General features: G+C 36.0%; 1 protein-coding gene across 4 annotated transcripts in view; it reads right to left on the reverse strand.

Moving 5' to 3' along the window:
* Nucleotides 1-314: 314 nt before the first annotated feature.
* The window catches only part of TRIP11 (thyroid hormone receptor interactor 11), an 84741-nt gene continuing 63586 nt past the window's right edge, over nt 315-21469 (reverse strand). For all 4 annotated transcript variants that reach the window (XM_063596382.1, XM_063596381.1, XM_008958208.5 and 1 more), the window contains 5 exons: nt 10416-10497; nt 9483-9597; nt 8936-9052; nt 7028-7172; nt 315-4221 (listed from right to left, as the gene is read on the reverse strand). In XM_063596382.1, the coding sequence (XP_063452452.1) occupies nt 4001-4221; nt 7028-7172; nt 8936-9052; nt 9483-9597; nt 10416-10497 (680 nt within the window). In that variant the 3' untranslated portion in view covers nt 315-4000. The remainder of the gene's footprint in view (nt 4222-7027; nt 7173-8935; nt 9053-9482; nt 9598-10415; nt 10498-21469) is intronic.

Below are 21469 nucleotides of genomic sequence, written 5' to 3' on the forward strand. Positions count from 1 at the left end.
ACCTCCCAGGTTCAAGCAATTCTTCTACCTCAGCCTCCCGAGTAGCTGGGATTACAGGCATGTGCCACCACGCCTGGCTAATTTTTGTATTTTTGTAGAGACGAGGTTATGCTTGAGATTATGTATGAAAATCTTCTTTTCATATTCATACATAATCTCAAGCATCTTTTAAATTGTTCATGCTTAAAATTTCCAAGGCTCAAATAGTATCCTAATAGCAGACATCCGGTGAATAAAGACAGTAGCTTCAGTAGTTAATCAACTACTGCTACAAACAACATGTGTAAGTCATTTCTAAAGAAAAAGTCAGCAGCTGTTTGCTAAAAATTTTTTTTATTGTGACTGAAGACATTGCCAACTTACATATATCATTTTTATTTGGAGTATTTTTTTGCCTTGCAGTGCTCCTGAGAAATTCAAAAATGCATTAACTTTAGCTCTATAAATAACACAACCTAATATTAAGGTTGCGTTGGAAATTTCCCACGTTTAGATATTTCCCTAAAAATCAAAAGACAATTTAAATTGTTTTACATAGAGAAACCTTAATAAGTATTTAACTTTTTAATAAGTTAAAAAGTAAAGACTGGCAAATAATCACAAATGTCAGAACATTAAAGTAGCATTTTTTCCATAGGAATATATAAAATAAATATCATCTATACTTACTTGATATTTACAAAACTTAAAAGATAAATTTTTGTGGATGGAAAATGTCTTGAATACTTCGATATGTGGAAAACTTCATTATCTTTAAATATCAGGTCCAAATGCTTTTAAGTTTGATGGATAATAGTGTTTTCTAAAAAATTCTCATCACTCTACTGTCCCTGAAGACATAGCTTTTTCCCCCCATTGATTGGATAAGTATTTTGATAGTTTCTGTACTCTTTTCAATTAACCATTAAGAGGTTAAAAGAAACCTAAGGCTTTATTTGGGGAGATACTGGACGTTTTAATTGACTAGTTGGAAAGAAGCCATTCCTTTTTTTCCTAGGGTTTTGTTGTTTAGTTTTGTTTCATTTTTTAAAAATCAAAAATGACAGGAATGAAAATTCAAACAATTTGATCCAGTATTATGCTAAAATTAAATTCAGTAGTTAGATGAATTTTCTACTACAGTATAGAGGTTGAAAACCATTAGGAATGTGGTAAAAAAACTATGGCAGCGAAGGTGGAATTCAACCACAAATTCTACTGAGTGGATAGAGAAATAAACAGAAAAATTACTGTAGTTAAAATATTGCAGTTAAACGCACTGTTAGCAATGTCCTATTGCCAACAGTAGAATTATATGCTTCATCACTGGTTACTAAGACGGTTCAGTGAGCAGGTGGTTCATCTCTGACACAACTAAGTTTCAGAAAAGTCAATGACTTATATCTGGTTTAGATCAACGAACACTTAGTATACATACCAGTCAGCTATAGTTTCAATGACACAATGAAAACATTAGGTACTATAGCTTTTTTTTTTTTTTTTTTGAGACAGAGTCTCGCTCTGTCGCTCAGGCTGGAGTGCAGTGGAGTGGTTGCTAACTGCAACCTCCACTTCCCGGGGTCAAGCAATTCTCCTGCCTCAGCCTCCTGAGTAGCTGGGATTATAGGCGCCTGCCACCATGCCCAGCTAATTTTTGTATTTTTAGTAGAGATGGGGTTTCACCATGTTGGCCAGGCTGGTCTTGAACTCCTGACCTCAGGTGATCCACCCACCTCACCCTCCCAAAGTTCTGGGATTACAGGCGTGAGCCACTGTGCCCGGCCAGTATTATAGCTTTAGGACAAGGTCACATATTTATTTAAATAGCAGCCATTTAATATCATGCTCTGTGATGTTTAGCTATGCAATCCACCCACGACAGCTTTTAAACTTACGTTAAACCATGGGATGAGAGGCGGACAAGTTGTTTTGGTCAGAGAAGGAAATACTCAAAAATGTCACAAAAGGCATTTCAAATATGATGACATACTACTTAAATACCAACCATCCATCTCTTTTTCAAATTAAAAGAGAAAACTTTTTACATATTCTATTTCTTAAAAATAAAGGACCATGTGTCTTTTTTTTTTAACTTAGAAACTAGTATTTCATTTCTCCACACTGAAATGAAATTTCAATGGCAAGCAGCAAATAATGTAGGATAGTCAGTGAAAGTATCTTTGTTAGGAGCATATAAAAACCAAGGAGTAACAACTCACAGAGAAATAATAATAGGCAAAAACCAAGAGGCAGTTTGACAGTTCTAATATAGAACTTGTATGACAACTTCCTTTAAAGTATAGTAAATAAAGAATGGCAATATAAATTAGTTATCTAAGGAGATACAAGACATTCTGAAGCAGCATTTTCAGTTACTTCATTTTTCAGAAAAACAAGTTTCACCCATCAACATGGAATTAAGACTTCCAGTCTTCCAAATACATTAGAAAGTACAGTTAATCACAGTAAAACTTGCAAATAACCAAATTTAGTTCTGGCCTCAGCCAGGACTATTCACATATTTGAATTTGTTTTATTTTCATCCTTCCTTGTTATACAAATGTTTCTATTTTAAAAGCATATAGAAATTTACAAAATTTGCAAGAAATATCTTTTTAAATGTACAACTTCAACAACTAATAAAAATATGAACATCCAGATACAGTTAAGTTTCAAGTCGGGATTTTTTTTATGATGGGTTTATGAAAAATTAAAGAAATACTTTCTTAAGTTTCAAACATCTGGGTACTGGTGCTATCAAAGTGATTTCACTGCCCTCAGTGGCCACCGTGATGAAAACAGTTGACTCTCGGATTGCTGTACCTCATATGTCAACACCGCAGACGGAGGCAGGAAGTGGCATGTTCAGTGATTTTGCTAATTATACTTACGTAGATGCAGCTGTATGGTTTAATGCTTATATGAAAGTTGCATGAATTTGTGTAACATTTAGTTTTAAGATGATATCTTTAAATAGATACCTTAGCTGTTAAAACTAAGTGATATATCTGCACTATATGCTCAACAATAAAAAGGAACAAACTAGTGATACATCCAAAGCCTTGGATGGATCTCAAGGGAATTATGCTGAGTGAAAAAAAGCCAGTCTCAAGAGGGTATATATTGATTCCATTTATATAACATTCTCAAAATAACAAAATGACTGAGATGGAGAACAGTAAGTGGTTGTCAGGGATTAAGGAGAGGGCCAGGGAGAGAGGTGGCAATGATTATGAGAGGGCAACACAGGGGGATGCTTGTAATGGAAGTCTTCCGTGTCTTGCCTGTGGTGGTAGTCACATGAATCTACACACAGGGCCAGGCGCAGTGGCTCATGCCTTAATCCCAGCACTTTGGGAGGCTGAAGTGGGAGGAGCACTTGAGCCCAGGAGTTTGAGGCCAGCCTGGCAACATAGTGAGACCCCATCTCTATTTAAAACAAACAAAAAAAGAATCTACACACATGATAATATTGCACAGGACCAAATACATGCTTCACCTCAGGGAACCTATGACCTTCCAGCGACAATCTTGTTGGCCTGTCTCCACAAAGTCCTCTAAAGATGATCAATATATGCTTCAAATCAACTTTCCGCACTATGCAGAGAAGCCACTACTAGTATTTTTTTATTCTTCATTTAAAAAAAAAAAACTCTCTTGATAAACCACAATCTCTAGCTTAAATGAGCTTGGAAATCACAAAAGGAAATAAAAAGCTGCCATATAGCTACTAGTATTTTTGTCTGTCTGTATTTTTGTAAATTAAGGTAAAAGATAAATTAAATGTTCCTAGCTTAAATTAGGTCAAATCAGAAGGAATAAAGCAGATTAGATAGCAAACACTTGCTCCTGATACCTGCAGTTTCTAAAAGCATTAGGAATATTTTTATTAAATTCAGAGAAAGCATAATTGCGAACAAATACATGACTTTCTCCCCAAAGGCCACTTTGTGATAAAGTACATACATATAGTGTTCATGGTTTCTTTAAAGTGCTAGATTGTCTCTGGCTTGAGAATCATCTATTGCTTTAAAAGGTCTTTCAGCACAACCCCAGCACTGTTGTCAGGTAACGCTGGCAAAGGTGTAAATGTGGGCAAAACATCTGAGATGGGTTTCAGAAGAAGATGCCCGGGCCCACCAGGTCCAAGTCCAGCTGGGTTAATAAGAGGTACAGCTGCCGAGCGAGGAGCCAAAAACGGATTTACATCTGTTCTTCTACCAGACCTGGATTCTGCTGTATCTAAAGAATAAAATATGGATTTAGTCTCCTATCTTTCACAAAGAAGTCAAAATGAAATAACTCTGAATGTAAGTAATAGCATAAAGTTATCTGTGTAATATTGTTAAATTTATTAGCATAGATAAATAAAAATAATCAATGTATCACTTATCAACTTAAAAATTCTCCCTTGACGGTAATAACACTGGCATCCAGCACATCTTTTTGGACTGTTCTTTATTCAAAATGAAAACACAGCCAGGCGCGGTGGCTCATGCCTGTAACCCCAGCACTTTGGGAGGCCGAGGTGGGCGGATCACCTGAGGTCAGGAGTTTGAGACCAGCCTGGCCAACATGGTGAAACGCCGTCTCTACTAAAAACACAAAATAAAAAATTAGCTGGGCATGGTGGCAGGCGCCTGTAATCCCAGCTACTTGGGAGGCTGAGGCTGGAGAATCACTTGAACCTAGGAGGTGGAGGTTGCAGTGACTGGAGATCGCACCACTGCACTCCAGCCTGGGTGGCAAGAGCAAAGCTCCATCTCAAAAACAAAAAATTAAAATTAAAAAAAAAAATGAAAGCACAAACAGGCCTCAATTCCTAAACACAAATACTAATTTGTATGGCTAAAATCTGACTAATGTTCACTCTTGGTAATTCAAAACATTTTCTGATAAAAAAACAATGCTATACATGTGTTTTAAGTTCCCAGATTTGGCCCCCAAGTAAATTTAATTCATATGCTGCTGGGTTCTGGATCCCACAAGCAAGGGCTATGAAATACAGGAGGATGAAAGAGGATAAGGAATAAGAGGAACGAATAGGGAAAGAAAAGGCAAGAGAAGAATATTTGTATGCTTATCTAATACCTTATTAAACACATTAAAACTCTTGTTTTATACTTAAATACCAGTTATGTAACTGATGAACTTCATTTACCATAACAACAGCTTTTTAAATGGTGTCATCTACGTTGCAAGGCAAACTCTTTACTTACCCATCTGAATAATGAAAGGCTTAAGGAGTTACGTTCTCCCCAAATAATTACAATAAAGAAAAACAAACCCATATTACAATGGTAACAGTTGAATTAATATTTGCCAGAAGAAAAAACAATATATACATACCTTACCTGATCATCTTTTAGGCAGTCAAAGGTTTGAAAACAATCTTGATTAGATTATTTTTCTATGAAGTTGGGCTAATACAATTCCTTTTTATTGGAATAGGTAAATTCCTAATGTCTTAGTGGACAGATTCTGCTTTAATGCCCAAGACCTCTGACAACTTCAATGGTAAGAGACAAGCAATCCTTTGAAGGTGCCTACTTCAGCAATGGGAAACTCAAATAAAAAAGACCTCCTAAAGCAAAGAAAGCACGAAGACAAATTTGTCAAATCTGCTTATCATTGAGCACTCTTAGGGTTCCCAAGCCGTACTTTCCTATGAATGACAACTTTCCGAACTCTGGGCAAGCTTCTGGTGTTACCTAGTGAGCTCTGACACACTTCCAAATTCAAGATTAAAGATTAAGCTTGCTTTGTTCATGCAAAGCCTATATCAACCCAAGCCATCACCAGCTTTTGTATCCTATCAATACAAATCAGGCTGGGCACTGGACTTGATACAAGAAAGGGGAAAGGTAAGAAAGAGGAAGAAAAGTGAGAGAAAAGAAGGGGAAAGGAGGGAGGGGGGGAGAATAAAGAAGGAGAAGGGAAGAAAAGGGAAAGGAAGGGTGGGAAAAGAAGGGGAAGGGAAGAGAGGAAGGGAAAGAGCCTGCCATAATGAATTTGGGAATCTGTTTCAAGATGCTACAACCTAGTGTAAAAGAAAAACTGTTTTCAGTATAGCCTACACCTCTTAGATAAAGTTATGACTTTTCACTAAATTTAGCAGGCAAAACTACTTACTACCTAAAGGACCGATAAATTTTACTACTTTCCCTTTCTATACAAGTTCAGAAAAATAGAAATATTTGTCTAAACAACAGAAGTTTTAAAAATTTCAGAATATAAATTCTTTATTATTTTATCCAAATTTAAGCATCTGATGTGTGATATGAGTATATAACATATACCGTTACAGTCCAATTAGTAAACATATTAGTCTATTAAAATATGAAGATTTCAGAAAAGAGCTCTTCCAATAAAGAATTTGTTTATAGTCCAACAGATTATAATTCAATTTCAATTGATAAATTTTCTTGCGTGCCAGTATATATGATATGAACATAAATAAAACCCTTACAATTTAGTGAGACAGAAAAATATGTACACGTTAACCACCACCAACCGTCCGCTCTAGGCAGATCTTTCAACATAAAAGAGTGCTTTCTACATTCTTGGAGTCTCAAGTCAGTTTGTTAAACTGCGCTTATATATATTAACATGCCAATGTTTGGTTACTGAGTGTAGCACTTAAATTTTCAAAGGAGAAAAACCCTTCTCAAACTATAAACTACACATCTAACTCGGATTAGCAAGAACCACCATTAGTGAGAAAGCAAAGCAGGTGGCCAAGAAAGGTGTAACCAGTTCCCCATCACTTCCAGAGGAATAATTCATAGCTGGTTAGGCAGACAGAGAAGAATTATTCTGATATACAAAGGGAAGATATTTCTTACCATTTAAATTAATCTAAGTCAATTAAATATCAGATTGCTACAAGAATATATGAAGCAAAAGCCTGATGCCTTATTGGAATTCTGGAAGTCCTGATTACACATTTCCAAAAATACTAAAAATTTAGTTAATATCACTGTGAAACATAATCATACATTAAACATTCAATTTTTAAATTATAGAAAAATTAAATCTCTAGTTTTACCTTTAAAACTTTCTGGTGCATTTGTATCTCTTTTTCTTCTTCCTGGTGAATCCAGAGGTTTCATATCATGAACAGAAAGCTTTGGTGGTGGAATGGATGGATGAGATTCTGTTTCTAGAAATTTAACAAAAAGTTCTGAAAAAGACTAAGAAAAAATATTTTGGTTATATTAGGCTAGATAATTAAGTTATATTCACTACAACTAAGGAAATGTACCAGCTTTTCTAATTAAATATTAAAAATTAATCATGCCACTTGAATAATTTTTTTTTACAAATCAGCTTTATGAACAATTGAAAATACTGGCACTTTTTTTTTTTTTTTTTGAGACGGTGTCTTGCTCTGTCGCCCAGGCTGGAGTGCAATGGCACTATCTCGGCTCACTGCAATCTCCGCCTCCCAGGTTCAAGTGATTCTCCTGCCTCAGCCACCTAAGTAGCTAGGATTACAGGTGCACGCCACCACGCCCGGCTAATTTTTGCATTTTTAGCAGAGACGGGGTTTCACCATGTTGGTTAGGCTGGTCTCAAACTCCTGACCCTGTGATCCGCCCACCTCGGCCTCCCAAAGTGTGGGGATTACAGGCGTGAGCCACCACACCTGGCCTAAAATACTAGCACTTTAGATAGATGATCATCATTACAAAAATTTAACAATTTAATCAATAGTCTGATGGTAACATTCACTTCTAACACCTCATGGTCAGAATTAGCCAACTGATAATACTTATTTTTCTTGCCATCAATGAATAGCACTTAATGAATCTGATCATTTTAATAACTATTAACACAAACATAAAAAATTATATGAAAGGAAAACACACATTAGACATAATTTTCTAGTCAGGTCTAACCAATGAATATAATAACAAAAGATCACCAATAACATTGTCAGATTAAAATAATGTAGTGTAGACCTTTCCTTTAAATTAAATTTTATGTCAGCCAAGTAAAATAGGGTTTTATCTTTAACCAGCTCTGGGTAAATCACCTATCCTTCGTGTCCTCTTTATTAAAAAACTAAGAGAGGCCGGGCACAGTGGCTCACGCCTGTAACCCCAGTGCTTTGGGAGGCTGAGGCGGGCGGATCACGAGGTCAGGAGTTCAAGACCAGCCTGGCCAACATGGTGAAACCCAGTCTCCACTAAAAATACAAAAACTAGCTGGGCGTGGTGGTGGTGGGCGCCTGTTATCCCAGCTACTCGGGAGACTGAGGCAGGAGAACTGCCTGAACCCAGGAGGCTGAGGCTGCAGTGAGCCAAGATCGCACCACTGCGCTCCAGCCTGGGCGACAGAGCGAGACTCTGTCTCAAAAAACAAAACAAAACAAAAGCTAAGAGAAAGAAACTCCACATTCTAACTGATAATACTACTCAATTCAATTAATATTCATCTAGAGCCTACAACATACCAGGCACTGTGTTTTCATGTTTATTAACTGCTTCCTCCTTCGAGAATCTAAGTTTTATGAGGGCAGGCGCCGTTTCTATCCAGTTTGCAGCTGCATCCTCAATGCTTAGAACAGTCTAGTTCACAGCAGGTACTCAGTAAGTATTCACTGGCTCAACGATTTGGAACATACATAGACGAATAAAATAAATCCTCTATCTTGCTACTATAATTTAGTAGCAAGACTGCCTATGGCAGCATGATCAAGTACAAAGGAAAAGTTAATATTTTGAAAAATAAAAGCACCATATAGAGTTAAAATAAAACCTATATGCAATAAAGTTATGAAAACTGGCCTGTGATCCTTAAGCTTAATCACCTCTCTGGAACTCAGTTTCTGCAACTTCAAAATAAAAGGGTTGTATAAAATAATTTAAAAAAAAATCTGATTCTTTGCAAATGAATGTAATATACAGTCATTTTACTATTCACCTTAAGCAAGAATAAAATTGTTTCTTACACTATTAACCACAGATTGCTGATTTGGTCTCAAAGGTGTGTTGGGAACACTTTTTGATCCTCCTCCAAGCCACCCAGTCATCCACCTGGTAACACCGCCCTGATCGTCATGAAACAACTGAAAGATTATTTTAAAACAGACAAATATTATCAGTACAAGAAAAAAAAAAAAAAACAAGGACCACTTTTATATAATTTCTGATAGTTGTAAAGCATGCTTTTCAAGTTCAAGTCCTAGTAAATGTTTCCTACTGATAGAGTCTACAAATACAATAAAATGCCATCCCAAGCACCATCTCAAATGAAAGTTTGGGGATATTTCAACATTTCAGCATCCTGATATGAGTAGTTTGTAAGTTACAAAACATTTAAACTAATATCATACATATTGAACAAATCTGCCTCTTCAATGTTGTATGAAGTAATTCCATTTCCACACTGAGAAAATTACACTCAGTAAAAGTTACATACAGTAAAAGGAAGTAATTGTCTACAAAGCCACTATCTGGATTATGAATGTGTTCAGATGGCTTTCATCGTCCAGTCACCTGCTCCATCTCCTCCCTTCTGACGCCCAGGATGCTCCCCATTAACCGTAACACTTCATGACGCTGATTTTTCGGTGTGTGGAAATGACCGATGAAGAGGTTTCTCATTAGGACTCTATGAAAATAAAGGCAGAAACAGCTCAAGTGAACTCAACATTAAGTACACTCAAACACTAAGCATAGAAATATTTAATTATATTAAACAATTAAATATTTACTTATAAAAAAGTCTAAACAAAATATTTTAAAGTGTCTTTAAAAAATCTTGACAAGTCTAATATTTCAAAAAAAATAAAATAAAAAAGAATATTTCAAACATCCCAAAATGTATACCTTTTAAAATCTCACTTACTAGCCACCCACTTTATTCAACCCAGTTACTGACCGAGGTGGCGCCTCCTTAGTAATTCCAAGCTCCTGACTGGGCTAATGTTCACCTGAAGCAGAAACTTAAATGGTGATGACTGTTGTGTTTAATGTTATGCTTATATTTCCCCATCCAAATGTATTAAAAATTTACTAATAATATATACATTTAAAAATATTAAATGAGCTACTGTTGCATACATACTGAGGTTTCAGATCTAATACATTTGAGCAAGATTATGTTCATTTAAGGACAGTAAAAGAAGCAAAAAAGAATGGTAAAAATAAATTTTTTATTTTCTAAGTACTTCTTACTGAGGTGATATTTTAGCTCTTCTATGTGGTTTTAAGAAAAAGAATGAGCTGGAAAAAAATCTACATTAAAAATAAAAGAAGGTAAGTGATTCTGCTAACTCCGCATTAAAGCTGCATCCTTCCTCACTAAGAGTGAGGGGAAAAAAGGCTTTTGAAAAATTTAATCACATATAAACATCTACATTTAGAAGTTTTTTTAACCATAAAAGTGATTTCCACAAAATATACAAACATTAAAAGCAAAAAGCATACTTGTCTACTTTTCCTTCTGAGCTGTTTGCTAAGCTCATCAATTTCTTTTGTACATCATCCAGCATTTCTTGTCGGAGTTCATCTGTTGTAAAATATGTGAATAAAGATAGCCATTAACTGATTAAAATAGTCTGGATGACTATATAATGAAATTTATGAGATCTTTATTATAACCTCTGAATATATACACTTATTCTAATTGGGAATATTCAATAACTTCTATCTCTTCTTTGGTCCAGGGAACTAGGCTCTCATATAGAAATCCTCTAAAAGCCAGAGTGCATTAATTCACATGGTTTACTCCCAAGAAAGTAATCAACTTTGTAATACAATACTGAAAAACCAAGAAACGTTTTCATCCTCTTTAAAAACTTAATAGCAAAGAAGAGATTTTCATCACTGCCTCCTTGCATGAAACATTTCCAGAGCCACTCTTATTAACAGGAGGAAGTAGAAAGGACTTTACTATTTTCCTTTTTCTATTTTCCTGGCCAGACTCTGTTTTTGGTGAGCTGACTAAGAAGTGTATCTAACACAACTAAGACCATGGCTCAGGATGCAGGGGATAGGACAAACTATTATGGGGGTAAGGAAATTGCAAAATATAATTCAGGTAATCGGCTCTAATATACAAATCAAGATACTATAGCTTATGACTGACTTGGATGCCTGGACTATTTTATTTTTAAATTATTATTTAAAAAGGAAGCAAAATCCATAAAATCTTGGTGGAATAGTTGGAATTTAAGCAGTATTAAAGGCAAAGTCTAGAATTACAACAGGAGATACCCTGTTCCTAAATTCAGCCATGCCACAGGGCAAGGATTTCTGGACTAAGGAACTCTCAGTCAAACAGAGTTTACACCTGTTCTGTTATGCCAGAAACGAATAGTTTGAGCTGAAAGAGATGCTCAGTAATTTTAAGCTAGATTACAAGTTTTTGTTCTGAAAGAAATAAAGAGGAGAGCTCTATCTAGAAACATTAACATCCAAACGCTAGACTCTGCCACAAACCTTTTCCTTTGAATTATGCTGCATTTTCCTAGTAGTAGCTGGATACAAGTTCCGTTATCAGATATGATTTACAAACATGTTTTCCCCATTCTGTGAGTTGTCATCTCACTTTCTTGATGATATCTTTTGAAACACAAAAGTTTTCAATTTTTATGAAGTCCAATGTACTTTTTCTTTTGTTGCTTGTGCTTTTGGTTTCATATCTAAGAAACTATACCTAACCCAACACCTGTTTTAAGCGTTTTATAGTTTTAATTCTAAAATTTAGGTCTAACAGCCATTTTGAGTTAATTTTTGTGCATGGTGTGAGGTAGGGGTCCAACTTCATTCTTTTGCACATGGATATCCACTTGTTCCAGCATTATATGGTGAAGAAACTATTCTTTTGGCAACCTTGTTGGAAATCAATTGACCATAAATGTATGGTATATTTCTAGACTCTAAATTCCCACTGTAAGAATTCTGCAAATGTTTTGTCATTCTTTTCTTTTTTTTTTTTTTCCTGCCTGGAAAGCTCTTTTCCATCAGGACTGCCTATTAACTCCTATTCACCTTTCATGTCTCTGTTTCCAACTCACTTTCTTAAAGAATTTTCCTTTGAGCCTTACAGATTAGGCCAGGTCTGTTTGCTTTGTTTTCATTCTGCTCTGTACAATGCTTCTGCACAATGCCCAAAATTCCGATTTATGGTACTAAATTCGTATATAAAATGTCTCGTTTAACTGTTTACGATGGCTTGTGGTTTTCCTAAATTGCAAAAATCTAACTTGCAAAATGTCATTCATATAATAGGCCAATTTTACCAAAATAGAGATGGTTGCCATAACCATATTATAAAAGCAAGGTTTGTATTTGGAAAATCTACTACAAACTTTTCCTTTCCTGTCTTTCCAGTAAGGAATTTAAACTTGGACGAGAGAGGGAGAGAGAGAAGGGGAGAGAGAGGGCGAAAAGGTGGGGGTGGACAGGACTATTATTAAAGTCTGAGTCAGTAAAAGACACTTTAGATTCCTAATGTGCACATGTATACTACTAGCACATGGTGTTATCTGGGCCTTTTCTAGCACTATATTCTGAATGTAAATAGATCTCAGCAAATAAGTTAATCTCTCGTCACTGTTTTGACTTAACCGTCCCACTCACAAACTAAAGTAGGAGACAGAGTAAAGATGGGCATGGTCTTCTCCTCCTTCCTCCTCCATTCCTCCCCAAGGCTACAGAAAGATAGCAGAGAAACAGAGGTCAAGCTTAGCTAACCTACCTCCAACCCCCACCTTCCCTTTCCCTGAGATTTCCCTTCTCCTACCTACTTTCCTCTAAAATTAATAATTTGTATATTGATTACATGTCTATATAATAATTTGGTTATACTGGGTTATATATAAAATATATATGTGTGTATATATATTTGAGACAGGGTCTCGCTCTGTTGCCCAGGCTGTGGCATGATCACAGCTCACTGCAGCCTCAAACTCCTGGGGTCAAGCCATCCTCCTGCCTCAGCCTCAGGAAATAGTTGAGATTACCAGTGTGCACCACCACAACCAGCTAATTTCTAATTTTTTGTAGAGATGGGGTCTCACGATGTTGCCTGGGCTGATCTCAAACTCCTGCGTTCAAGTAATTCTCCTGCCATAGCCTTCCAAAATGTTGGGATTACAAGTGTGAGCCACTGTGCCTGTCCCTATATAAAACATATTATCAAACAATTTCACCTATAGCTTTTTACTGTTTTAACATGGCCACTAAAAAATTTAAAATTGCACATGGCTCACAGTATATTCCTACTGGACAGTACTGCTTTTAGAACATAACCAGGATATAACACTACTCTATACTATCTCTTATTTTAAAAAGAGAGGCTGGGCGCAGTGGCTCACGCTTGTAATCCCAGTGCTTTGTGAGGCCGAGGTAAGCATATTGCTTGAGCTCAGGAGTTTGAGACCAGCCTGGGCAACATAGCAGAACCCTGTCTCTACAAGAAATACAAAAATTAGCCGGGTGTGGTGGCATGAACCTGTAATTCCAGCTACTTAGGAGGCTGAGGCGGGAGGATCGCCTGAGCCCAGGAGGCAGATATTGCAGTGACCTCAGATTGTGCCACTGCACTCCGGCCTGGACAACAGAGTGAGACCCTGTCTCCAAAAAAAAAAAAAAAAAAAGAGAGAGAGAAAGTAAAATGACAGACATCTTCAGAGTAAAATTCACAAAGCAGAGCTGAGCCTGATAAAAATTTTAGTAAAATAAAGTAGAAAATTTTAACTTTGCTCTATGAAAAACTGATCAAGAAATCAAACTGCGTAGAAGTCCAAATCAAAAATACTTTCTTGATGAAAACTTACTAAGATTGGTATGGTTTTTATTAAAGTCTCTGTATTCAGAAAGGTAGAGTCAAAACATCCTTAAGGCGAAAATGACAGGGTTAAAATTTCCTAAACTCACTATCAGAACATACAGTTTGTCCCTGAGCTAATGTGATGTGGAATGCAAAGGGCTGTTGCAAACTCAAGCAGTAGTTAGAATGTACTCTGATATTTGAGTCTAGGGGGAAAAACTCAGAATTTAAGGGACGGTGCTAGAAGGATGGTATTAACTATGAGGGGTTTGGAAAGGAAAAGAAAGTCAAACACCTACTACAAAGGTCCCTACAGATGCCTCTTTTTCTTCAAGCACCCTTATTTTCCTCCCATCAGAGATTCTGAATATTTCTCTACAAAAACTGAACCCTAATTCAAACCACAATTTGAAATCAGAACTGTATTTATATGGGCAGGGAAAATATGGTTATTCAGAAATGAGTTTTAAGCCAAATAAAATATTTCTGTGAAATAATCTCACATGCCAAAATAATTTTTTGGAAGTTAAAAAAAAAAAAAGGTGGAGGGGGGAACTTTAAAAGTTCAGCAATAAAGCAACTGAGATTTAGTCTAGTTTGGAGAAAGAGTTACTCTACATCTGTGACATAGTAAAACTTGCCATATCAGAGTCTCTTCTCTGGAACACCTAGACATGGTGCCATGGTCTTCAACATTTGGTTTAAAATAAAAATTGAACATAAAATGTAATTGATTGCAACAAATTGGCACATCATAATTTTACATTTCATTTGTAATTAATGACAGTACACTACAATGCTGCCTTCAGAGAACATCTTAAAATGAATCATACTGCTTACAAAGTCATTTGGATATTTCATGAGTAAGCTCCTGTAGGCAAGATCCAAGTCAGATTTACTGAACAGTCACCTGACTGAGAAAAAAAAGGAACACAGAACTTGAGAGTCAGAAGTGGATATGAATCATGGTCCTATCACCAGGGCCAGACTTTGTTGCCTATTTTGTAAAATGAACATGCTTATCTCAAAGAATTTGATAGAATCAACTGAATGATCAAATGTGACTTTTCTAAATAGTAAAGTGCTATATAAAGCATTAGTACTTATCATCCAATTTCTTAAAATAACTAAAAAGTTCATATTTCAATCTAGCCTGAATCAGTATCACATATATTACTCTGTTTAATGTTAATATTTTGTGAGGTTTTCCCCCCTCCATTTTGCATGTTTGTCATCTTTGAGGCCAAGGAGTCAACAGAAGGAAGAAAAAAATGTTAGAAAGATGATTTCACATACATATATATATGTCAATAAATAAATTGCATCTGGTGTCTTATCTGCATCTGGATACCTTAAAAATAAATTTAAATCTGATACAATATTAAACCTAATAAGGAAATTTAACCTCTTCATTTAATTAAATATAATCAAAGCAAAAGCTAGAAATTAGATCTTTTTTATTACAGAATTTCAAGTTATACAAGATCACTTTTAACATCAAATTATATATATATTATATATATATTATATATATTATATATATTATATATTATATATATTATATATTATATATATATTATATATATTATATATTATATATATTATATATATAATATTATATATATTATATATATTATATATATATTATATATATAATATATATATTATATATATATTATATATATATATATTTTTTTTTTTTGAGACAGAGTCTTACTCTGTCACCCAGACTGGAGTACAGTGGCGCCCCAGCTCACTGCAACCTCCACCTCCCAGGTTCAAGCAATTCTCCTGCCTCGGTCTCGCGAGTAGCTGGGATTACAAGCGCCTGCCACCACGCCTGGCTAATTTTTGTATTTTTAGTAGAGACGGGGTTTCTCCATGTTGGCCAGGCTGGTCTTGAACTCCTGACCTCAAGTGATCCACCCACCTCAGCCTCCCAAAGTGCTGGGATTACGAGTGTGAACCACCGCACCCGGCCCAAATAATATATTTTTAAAAGATATTATACTATTTGCAATTTGAGGTTAAGCTTTATAAGCATCTGTTCTGTCTTTTTTGTTGTTGTTTTTTTAGACAGAGTCTCGCTCTGTCACCCAGGCTGTAGTGCAGTGGCACACCCTCTGCTCACTGCAACCTCTGCCTCCCAGGTTCAAGCGATTCTTGCACCTCAGCCTGCTGAGTAGCTGGGATCACAGGCATGTGCCACCACACCTGGCCAATTTTTTTGTATTTTTAGTAGAGACAGGCTTTCACCATGTTGGCCAAGCTGGTCTCCAACTCCTGACCTCAAGTGATCCATCTGCCTCAGCCTCCCAAAGTGCTGGGATTACAGGCATGGGCCACCGTGCCCAGCCCTGCTTTGTCTTTTAACTCAATTATTTTCAACTGTATCCAACACAGAATTTGAAGGTCTAGAGTATATGGTAAATGTTTTGTTGTCCCATAATCATAATTGTTCACTGCTGAGTGAAAAGTATCTTTTAAAATTCTAGGCCAGGCCCAGTTGCTCATGCCTCTTGTAATCCTAGCACTTTGGGAAGCCAAGGCAGAAGGATCATTTGATGCCAGGAGTTCAAGACCAGCCTGAGCAACATAGACAAACCGTCTCCACAAAAAAAAAAAAATAAGATCCTGCCTCTTAAAAATAAAAATAAACTTCTACTTCTTAGCAATGAACTCACAGGAAAATAATTATATTAATACAGTATAACTTCATTAATCTGAATTCCACTAGATCAGAATCTGTGATTGGTTGAGGTCTACTGGATTATTTGTAGACCAAATTTGGATTATTCACCAGAGTTACTATGTACACTTGATTTTATATAAATATTTTTAATATAACCAAATCAAATTTATTTTTCCTCACCATTCTCTTCCTTTAACCCTTTATTATGAATTCAGATAATCTGAACTAATTTCTCCATATTGAAACAGAACTAATTTTTTAAAAAGAGTAAATATTATGAGTGGTTATATACTTAATTGTTACTCCTCTGGCATGTGAGACAGAATATATATTTAATTTTAAAAGTGTTACACACTTTCTTACTTTCAGGCGGGAGCCACACATTGGGTACATACGGACATAAAGATGGGAACAGCAGACACTGGAGATACCAGAGGGGGAAAAGGGAGAGGGGGAGAAGGGCTGAAAAACAACCTAATGGGTACTATGCTCACTACCTGAGTGACGAGATCATTTGTACCCCAAACCTCAGTGTCAAGCAGTAATAAACCTATACAAGTAACCCTGTACAGGTACCCTTGAATCCACAAGTTGAAATTAATTTTTTAATGAGATATTTCATGAAAAAATTGCAGATATCCAGGGTCTCTTCAAAGATCTGAAGACATGGCAACACTGGGCCCACATTCCTGCATGGCAGCAGCTGGGCGGAGCTGAGAATCTGCTGCCTCCATAAGAAACACTTCAAATGATCAGTCTTTACCTAGTTTCATGTGCTCTTTTATATTATCATCATAGCCTCAGTTTACAATTTGTGTTTGTGATCCATACTAAGAGATTCTTATTTCCACACGGCAACCCACTTCTACCTCCACCTTTTCAGCACTCCACTCCAACACATGCATGTGCACACATACCCACCACCCTTGGTCATTACTAGTCAACTGTATCTTCAGCCAGTTTCCAGATTATGACACACAGTTTCACAGGAATTCCTCCCTCTGTCTAGAACACTTTTCCCCAACTCTCTGCCTTCTTAGCTATACCTATTCACCATTCAAGTAATTTCAAGTGAGCCCTTCACTAACCTTGTCTACCCTTCCATGCTACCAACACCAAGTACAAAGGATAGCTCTTTCCTTTCTAAACCATGTTTCATGTATTTGATGCATGTCATCTTCCCTTCCTGCCTGACTGTAAACCTCCTGAAGGCAGGACCCTTGTCTCCTGTCTTTATTTATATCTTTAGTTCTACTGCAGTGCTTAGCACACAGCAAATAAACAATGAATATTTGAGAAGTAAGTCAAATAATGATTGATTTTCTCTGGGAAAAGAGAATATCTGCAAAGAACAGAACACTGGACAAAAAGAACAATTTATGTTCTGAATTATGTACTCATCCATACATAAAGAAATAAGGGCAAGGACACAAAACACATTAACTCAAAACATTCTTATTGCTATATCATTTACTTTTCCCTTTAAACTTAGAGGAATTTTTTTAAACTGCAATTTCTAAAATACAGTTCAGTTGAAAAAGGTTTAATTATTTACCTAATTGATATACACTTTTTTCTTAACTCATATTTTGGCATTGTCTAGTATACCCAGATGTTTATATCATCAAAATAATTTTTTAACCATTTATGGCAATTCAGAAAACTGCATCTGGTACTTCTTATATGTTTCCTCTAAAATCACCACTTCTGCCAAAAACATCTATAAAGAAATCCCTCAAAAGGTTTGGGTAACAAAGCGTCTGGGAATGTATTTGGCCTGTGTTCAACAGGACATTATATGTTTTCTTGTATAAATCATGTCCTGGAAAACGGAATGTCTTTATTTAAAATAAAAACTTTACCATCCAGCACCGTAAAGGTAGTTCCATGAAAAATATTTTAAGCTTCTTTTATATCTGTAGCTTTAAAACATGTTTTTATGCTTCATATTACAGTAAGTTTTACTGGGACTCATTTTATACATTCTTCTAGATTTTCTTTTAAAAAATGGTCTAAGGAAATTTTCCATTCTCAACTCTTAGGAGACTTTTAAAAGTAGTCATTCAACCTTCTTAAAAAAAAATCAGTTATGCTGCCCTTTCAGATACAGGTATAAACTAGCAGACAGACCAAAAGATCTTCCTGATGTTAGAACTAAATTTGTATTGCTTATGAAAACTCACTTTTCTTTGCACACCATAAAATTCACCACCTTTCTGAATCATAGTTATCAAAATAACAATATCTTGTGCTTTTTATTTCAATTTATCCAATCATTTTTTTTCTTTTCTTTTTTTTTGGGGGGGGACCAAGTTTCACTCTGTTGCCCAGGCTGGAGTGCAGTGGCGTGATCTCAACTCACTGCAACCTCCACCTCCCAGGTTCAGGCAATTCTTGTGGCTCAGCCTCCCAAGAAGCTGGGACTACAGGCATGAGCCACCATGCCTGGCTAATTTTTATATTTTTAGTAGAGATGGGGTATCACCATGTTGGCTAGGCTGGTCTCAAACTCCTGACCTCAGGTGATCCACCCACCTTGGCCTCCCAAAGTGCTGGGATTACAGGTGTGAGCCACCATGCCCGGCCAAATCATTTTCAATTAGCAGGAATTTATGTCAAGGATGATGGTAGAGAACAAGAAGGAAAGGAAAATGTCAAATTTGACCATAAATATAGCAAGATAACGCATTTTAATGGTTCAGTCACAGGTGTATAATTTCTCATCAATAGCAATTCCATGGAATTCTGAACTCTGATCAGCTCAGAGTAGTTAATGAAAACCACTGTCATATGTGCTTCATAGGCCACTCTACTGAGTTTGGATATGGGATGGCATGTGAAGTCTTTGGAACTGTATTGAAGAACACTTTCAGGTAAAATGCTGAAAGAATAATTTTTTAAAAGGAAGGATAGCAGTAATTCTTTTAACAGCCAACCCTGTCTATTAAACTATAGTACTCAGGATTGTAGGATTTATTTTCTTCGTTACTTTCCCGGGAAGAGGGATAGAGGGGGAGGGAGACAGGGAGAAATATTTAAACAGTTCCCTACTACTGGTTTATGTCTCTACTCAAGTTCCTTTTCTCCATGGAATGCTGCCTGACCCTTAATGGGATTCTGGAAGAACTAAATATGCCCTGTCTTATGATCACTGTTGTGCACCACTGTCTTCAATTACTAACCTACGGGGTATCTACACGATGTGTCATTTCCTTAGCTAAACTCCTTGGAAAAGGGATACTATCTAGTATCTCATATAGCACCTAATGGGAAGCCAAGCAGTTGGTTCTCATTAAATACTTAGTGCCTGATAAGCATCTGTCTTCATACTTTTCACACAAGGCCCAAAAATACTCTTAATTCATAAGCACAGATGCACATACATACTCTAAGAAATGACTGAAATTATCAACAGTCTACTGTTTCAATATTGGCATTATTTGCAACAGCTCTCTTTTTCATATGTTTGACCAGACTGAATCATCTCATCTCTGGTAGCAATGACATAATCAACCATTTGGAATAAAATACTTTTAAAAGTGAGCTTCCTAATATTGTTTAAGTGCTGAAACTGTGTATCAATTAATCATTAGTCTACAGATGCTTAGAAGTAAAACAATACTTTGCCTTTACGATTCAAGTCTCCATGTACTTTCTTCCAACAAAAGGCAATCTGTCTTTTTCAAAATTGTTTCTCCTGGCAAATATTTTTGCTGTCTGGCCAAGTTTTGTGTTAAAAATAAAGTACAGTATTACAACATCAATCAACATTTAAAGTACTTAATGATCTAGGAGAGAAAATATACAGTGATTCTTTTGAAACAAGTGAGCAATCAAAGTTTTGTTTACATTATCAAATCAAGAGTGCAGCTTTGAGAAAATAAAATTGCATTTGTATTTAGAGATATAAAAGTGATATTAAAGCACTTAGGTAATATAAGAAAACAGATTGTTAAGAAGAGCTGTAAATGGCAAGAATGACTTACAGACATAACAGAACCAACTGTCTCTTTACACCCCTTCCTGTTTGTGCAACACTGGCCTCTTGCCTGCCCTTTCAAATACCAGTTATACAAGCATAATCAGAGCTTTCTCTGTAGCTAATATTGATTCCACAAAATGAATCCAAAGTTCGTATACGTTTACAATGAATATTAGTATTTTCCACCTAAGCTTTATCATCTATAATCAAGAACATCTGAAAATATTCTACTAGTGGGGGCTTAAATGAGTGTCTGAAAAAGTACTAAATACAGGTTGAGTATCCCTTACCCAAAATGCTTGGAACCAGAAGTGTTTCAGATTTTGGATTTTTCAGACTTTGGAATATCTACATTATAGTACTACTGGCTGAGCATCCCTAATCCAAAAATCCAAAATCCAAAATGCTCCAATAAGCATTTCATTTGAGCATCATGTCAGCATTCAAAAAGTTTTAGACTTTGGAGCATTTCAGACTTTGGATTAGGGATGCTCAACCTGTATTTCAAGAACTCTGATAATATTTATTAACTACAATAAATCTTAGAATTTTAAATTTACCATCAACTATTGGGAATTACTCAGGTAGGTGTCTAAAAGAGGATGTGGCCTTAGATATTATAGTAGCATAACATATAGCACTGAGTTGTCACAAAGCAATGAGCTGGTTCACAACACTGCTGTTTCACCTCCATTAGTCTGGCCCAACCCGAAGATTATCAATTCCCAGTGTGTCTCCTCTCAGTTGCCCATATGTCTTCCAGATAATGTTGTAGTTGCACTGGCCTTCGATCTAACTAGACTGTTTTCTAAATAAATACTGCTCTTGGTAAAGGCAACCACTTCAACGTTAGGGCACAATACAGAAGATGCTACCATATTTTCAGGGGAAACTGGAGATATACAGAACAAAATACAAGTCAGACTATAAATAACCATTTTCCTGATAGGGCTACAATAACATGGAAAGACCATGAATTATGGTAATAGGTAAAAAGATCGGAGTTCAAATCTTGCCTCTTTAATCTATAA

The sequence above is a fragment of the Pan paniscus genome, chromosome 15 (assembly GCF_029289425.2).
Source record: "Pan paniscus chromosome 15, NHGRI_mPanPan1-v2.0_pri, whole genome shotgun sequence".
Classification (NCBI taxonomy): Eukaryota; Metazoa; Chordata; class Mammalia; order Primates; family Hominidae; genus Pan; species Pan paniscus.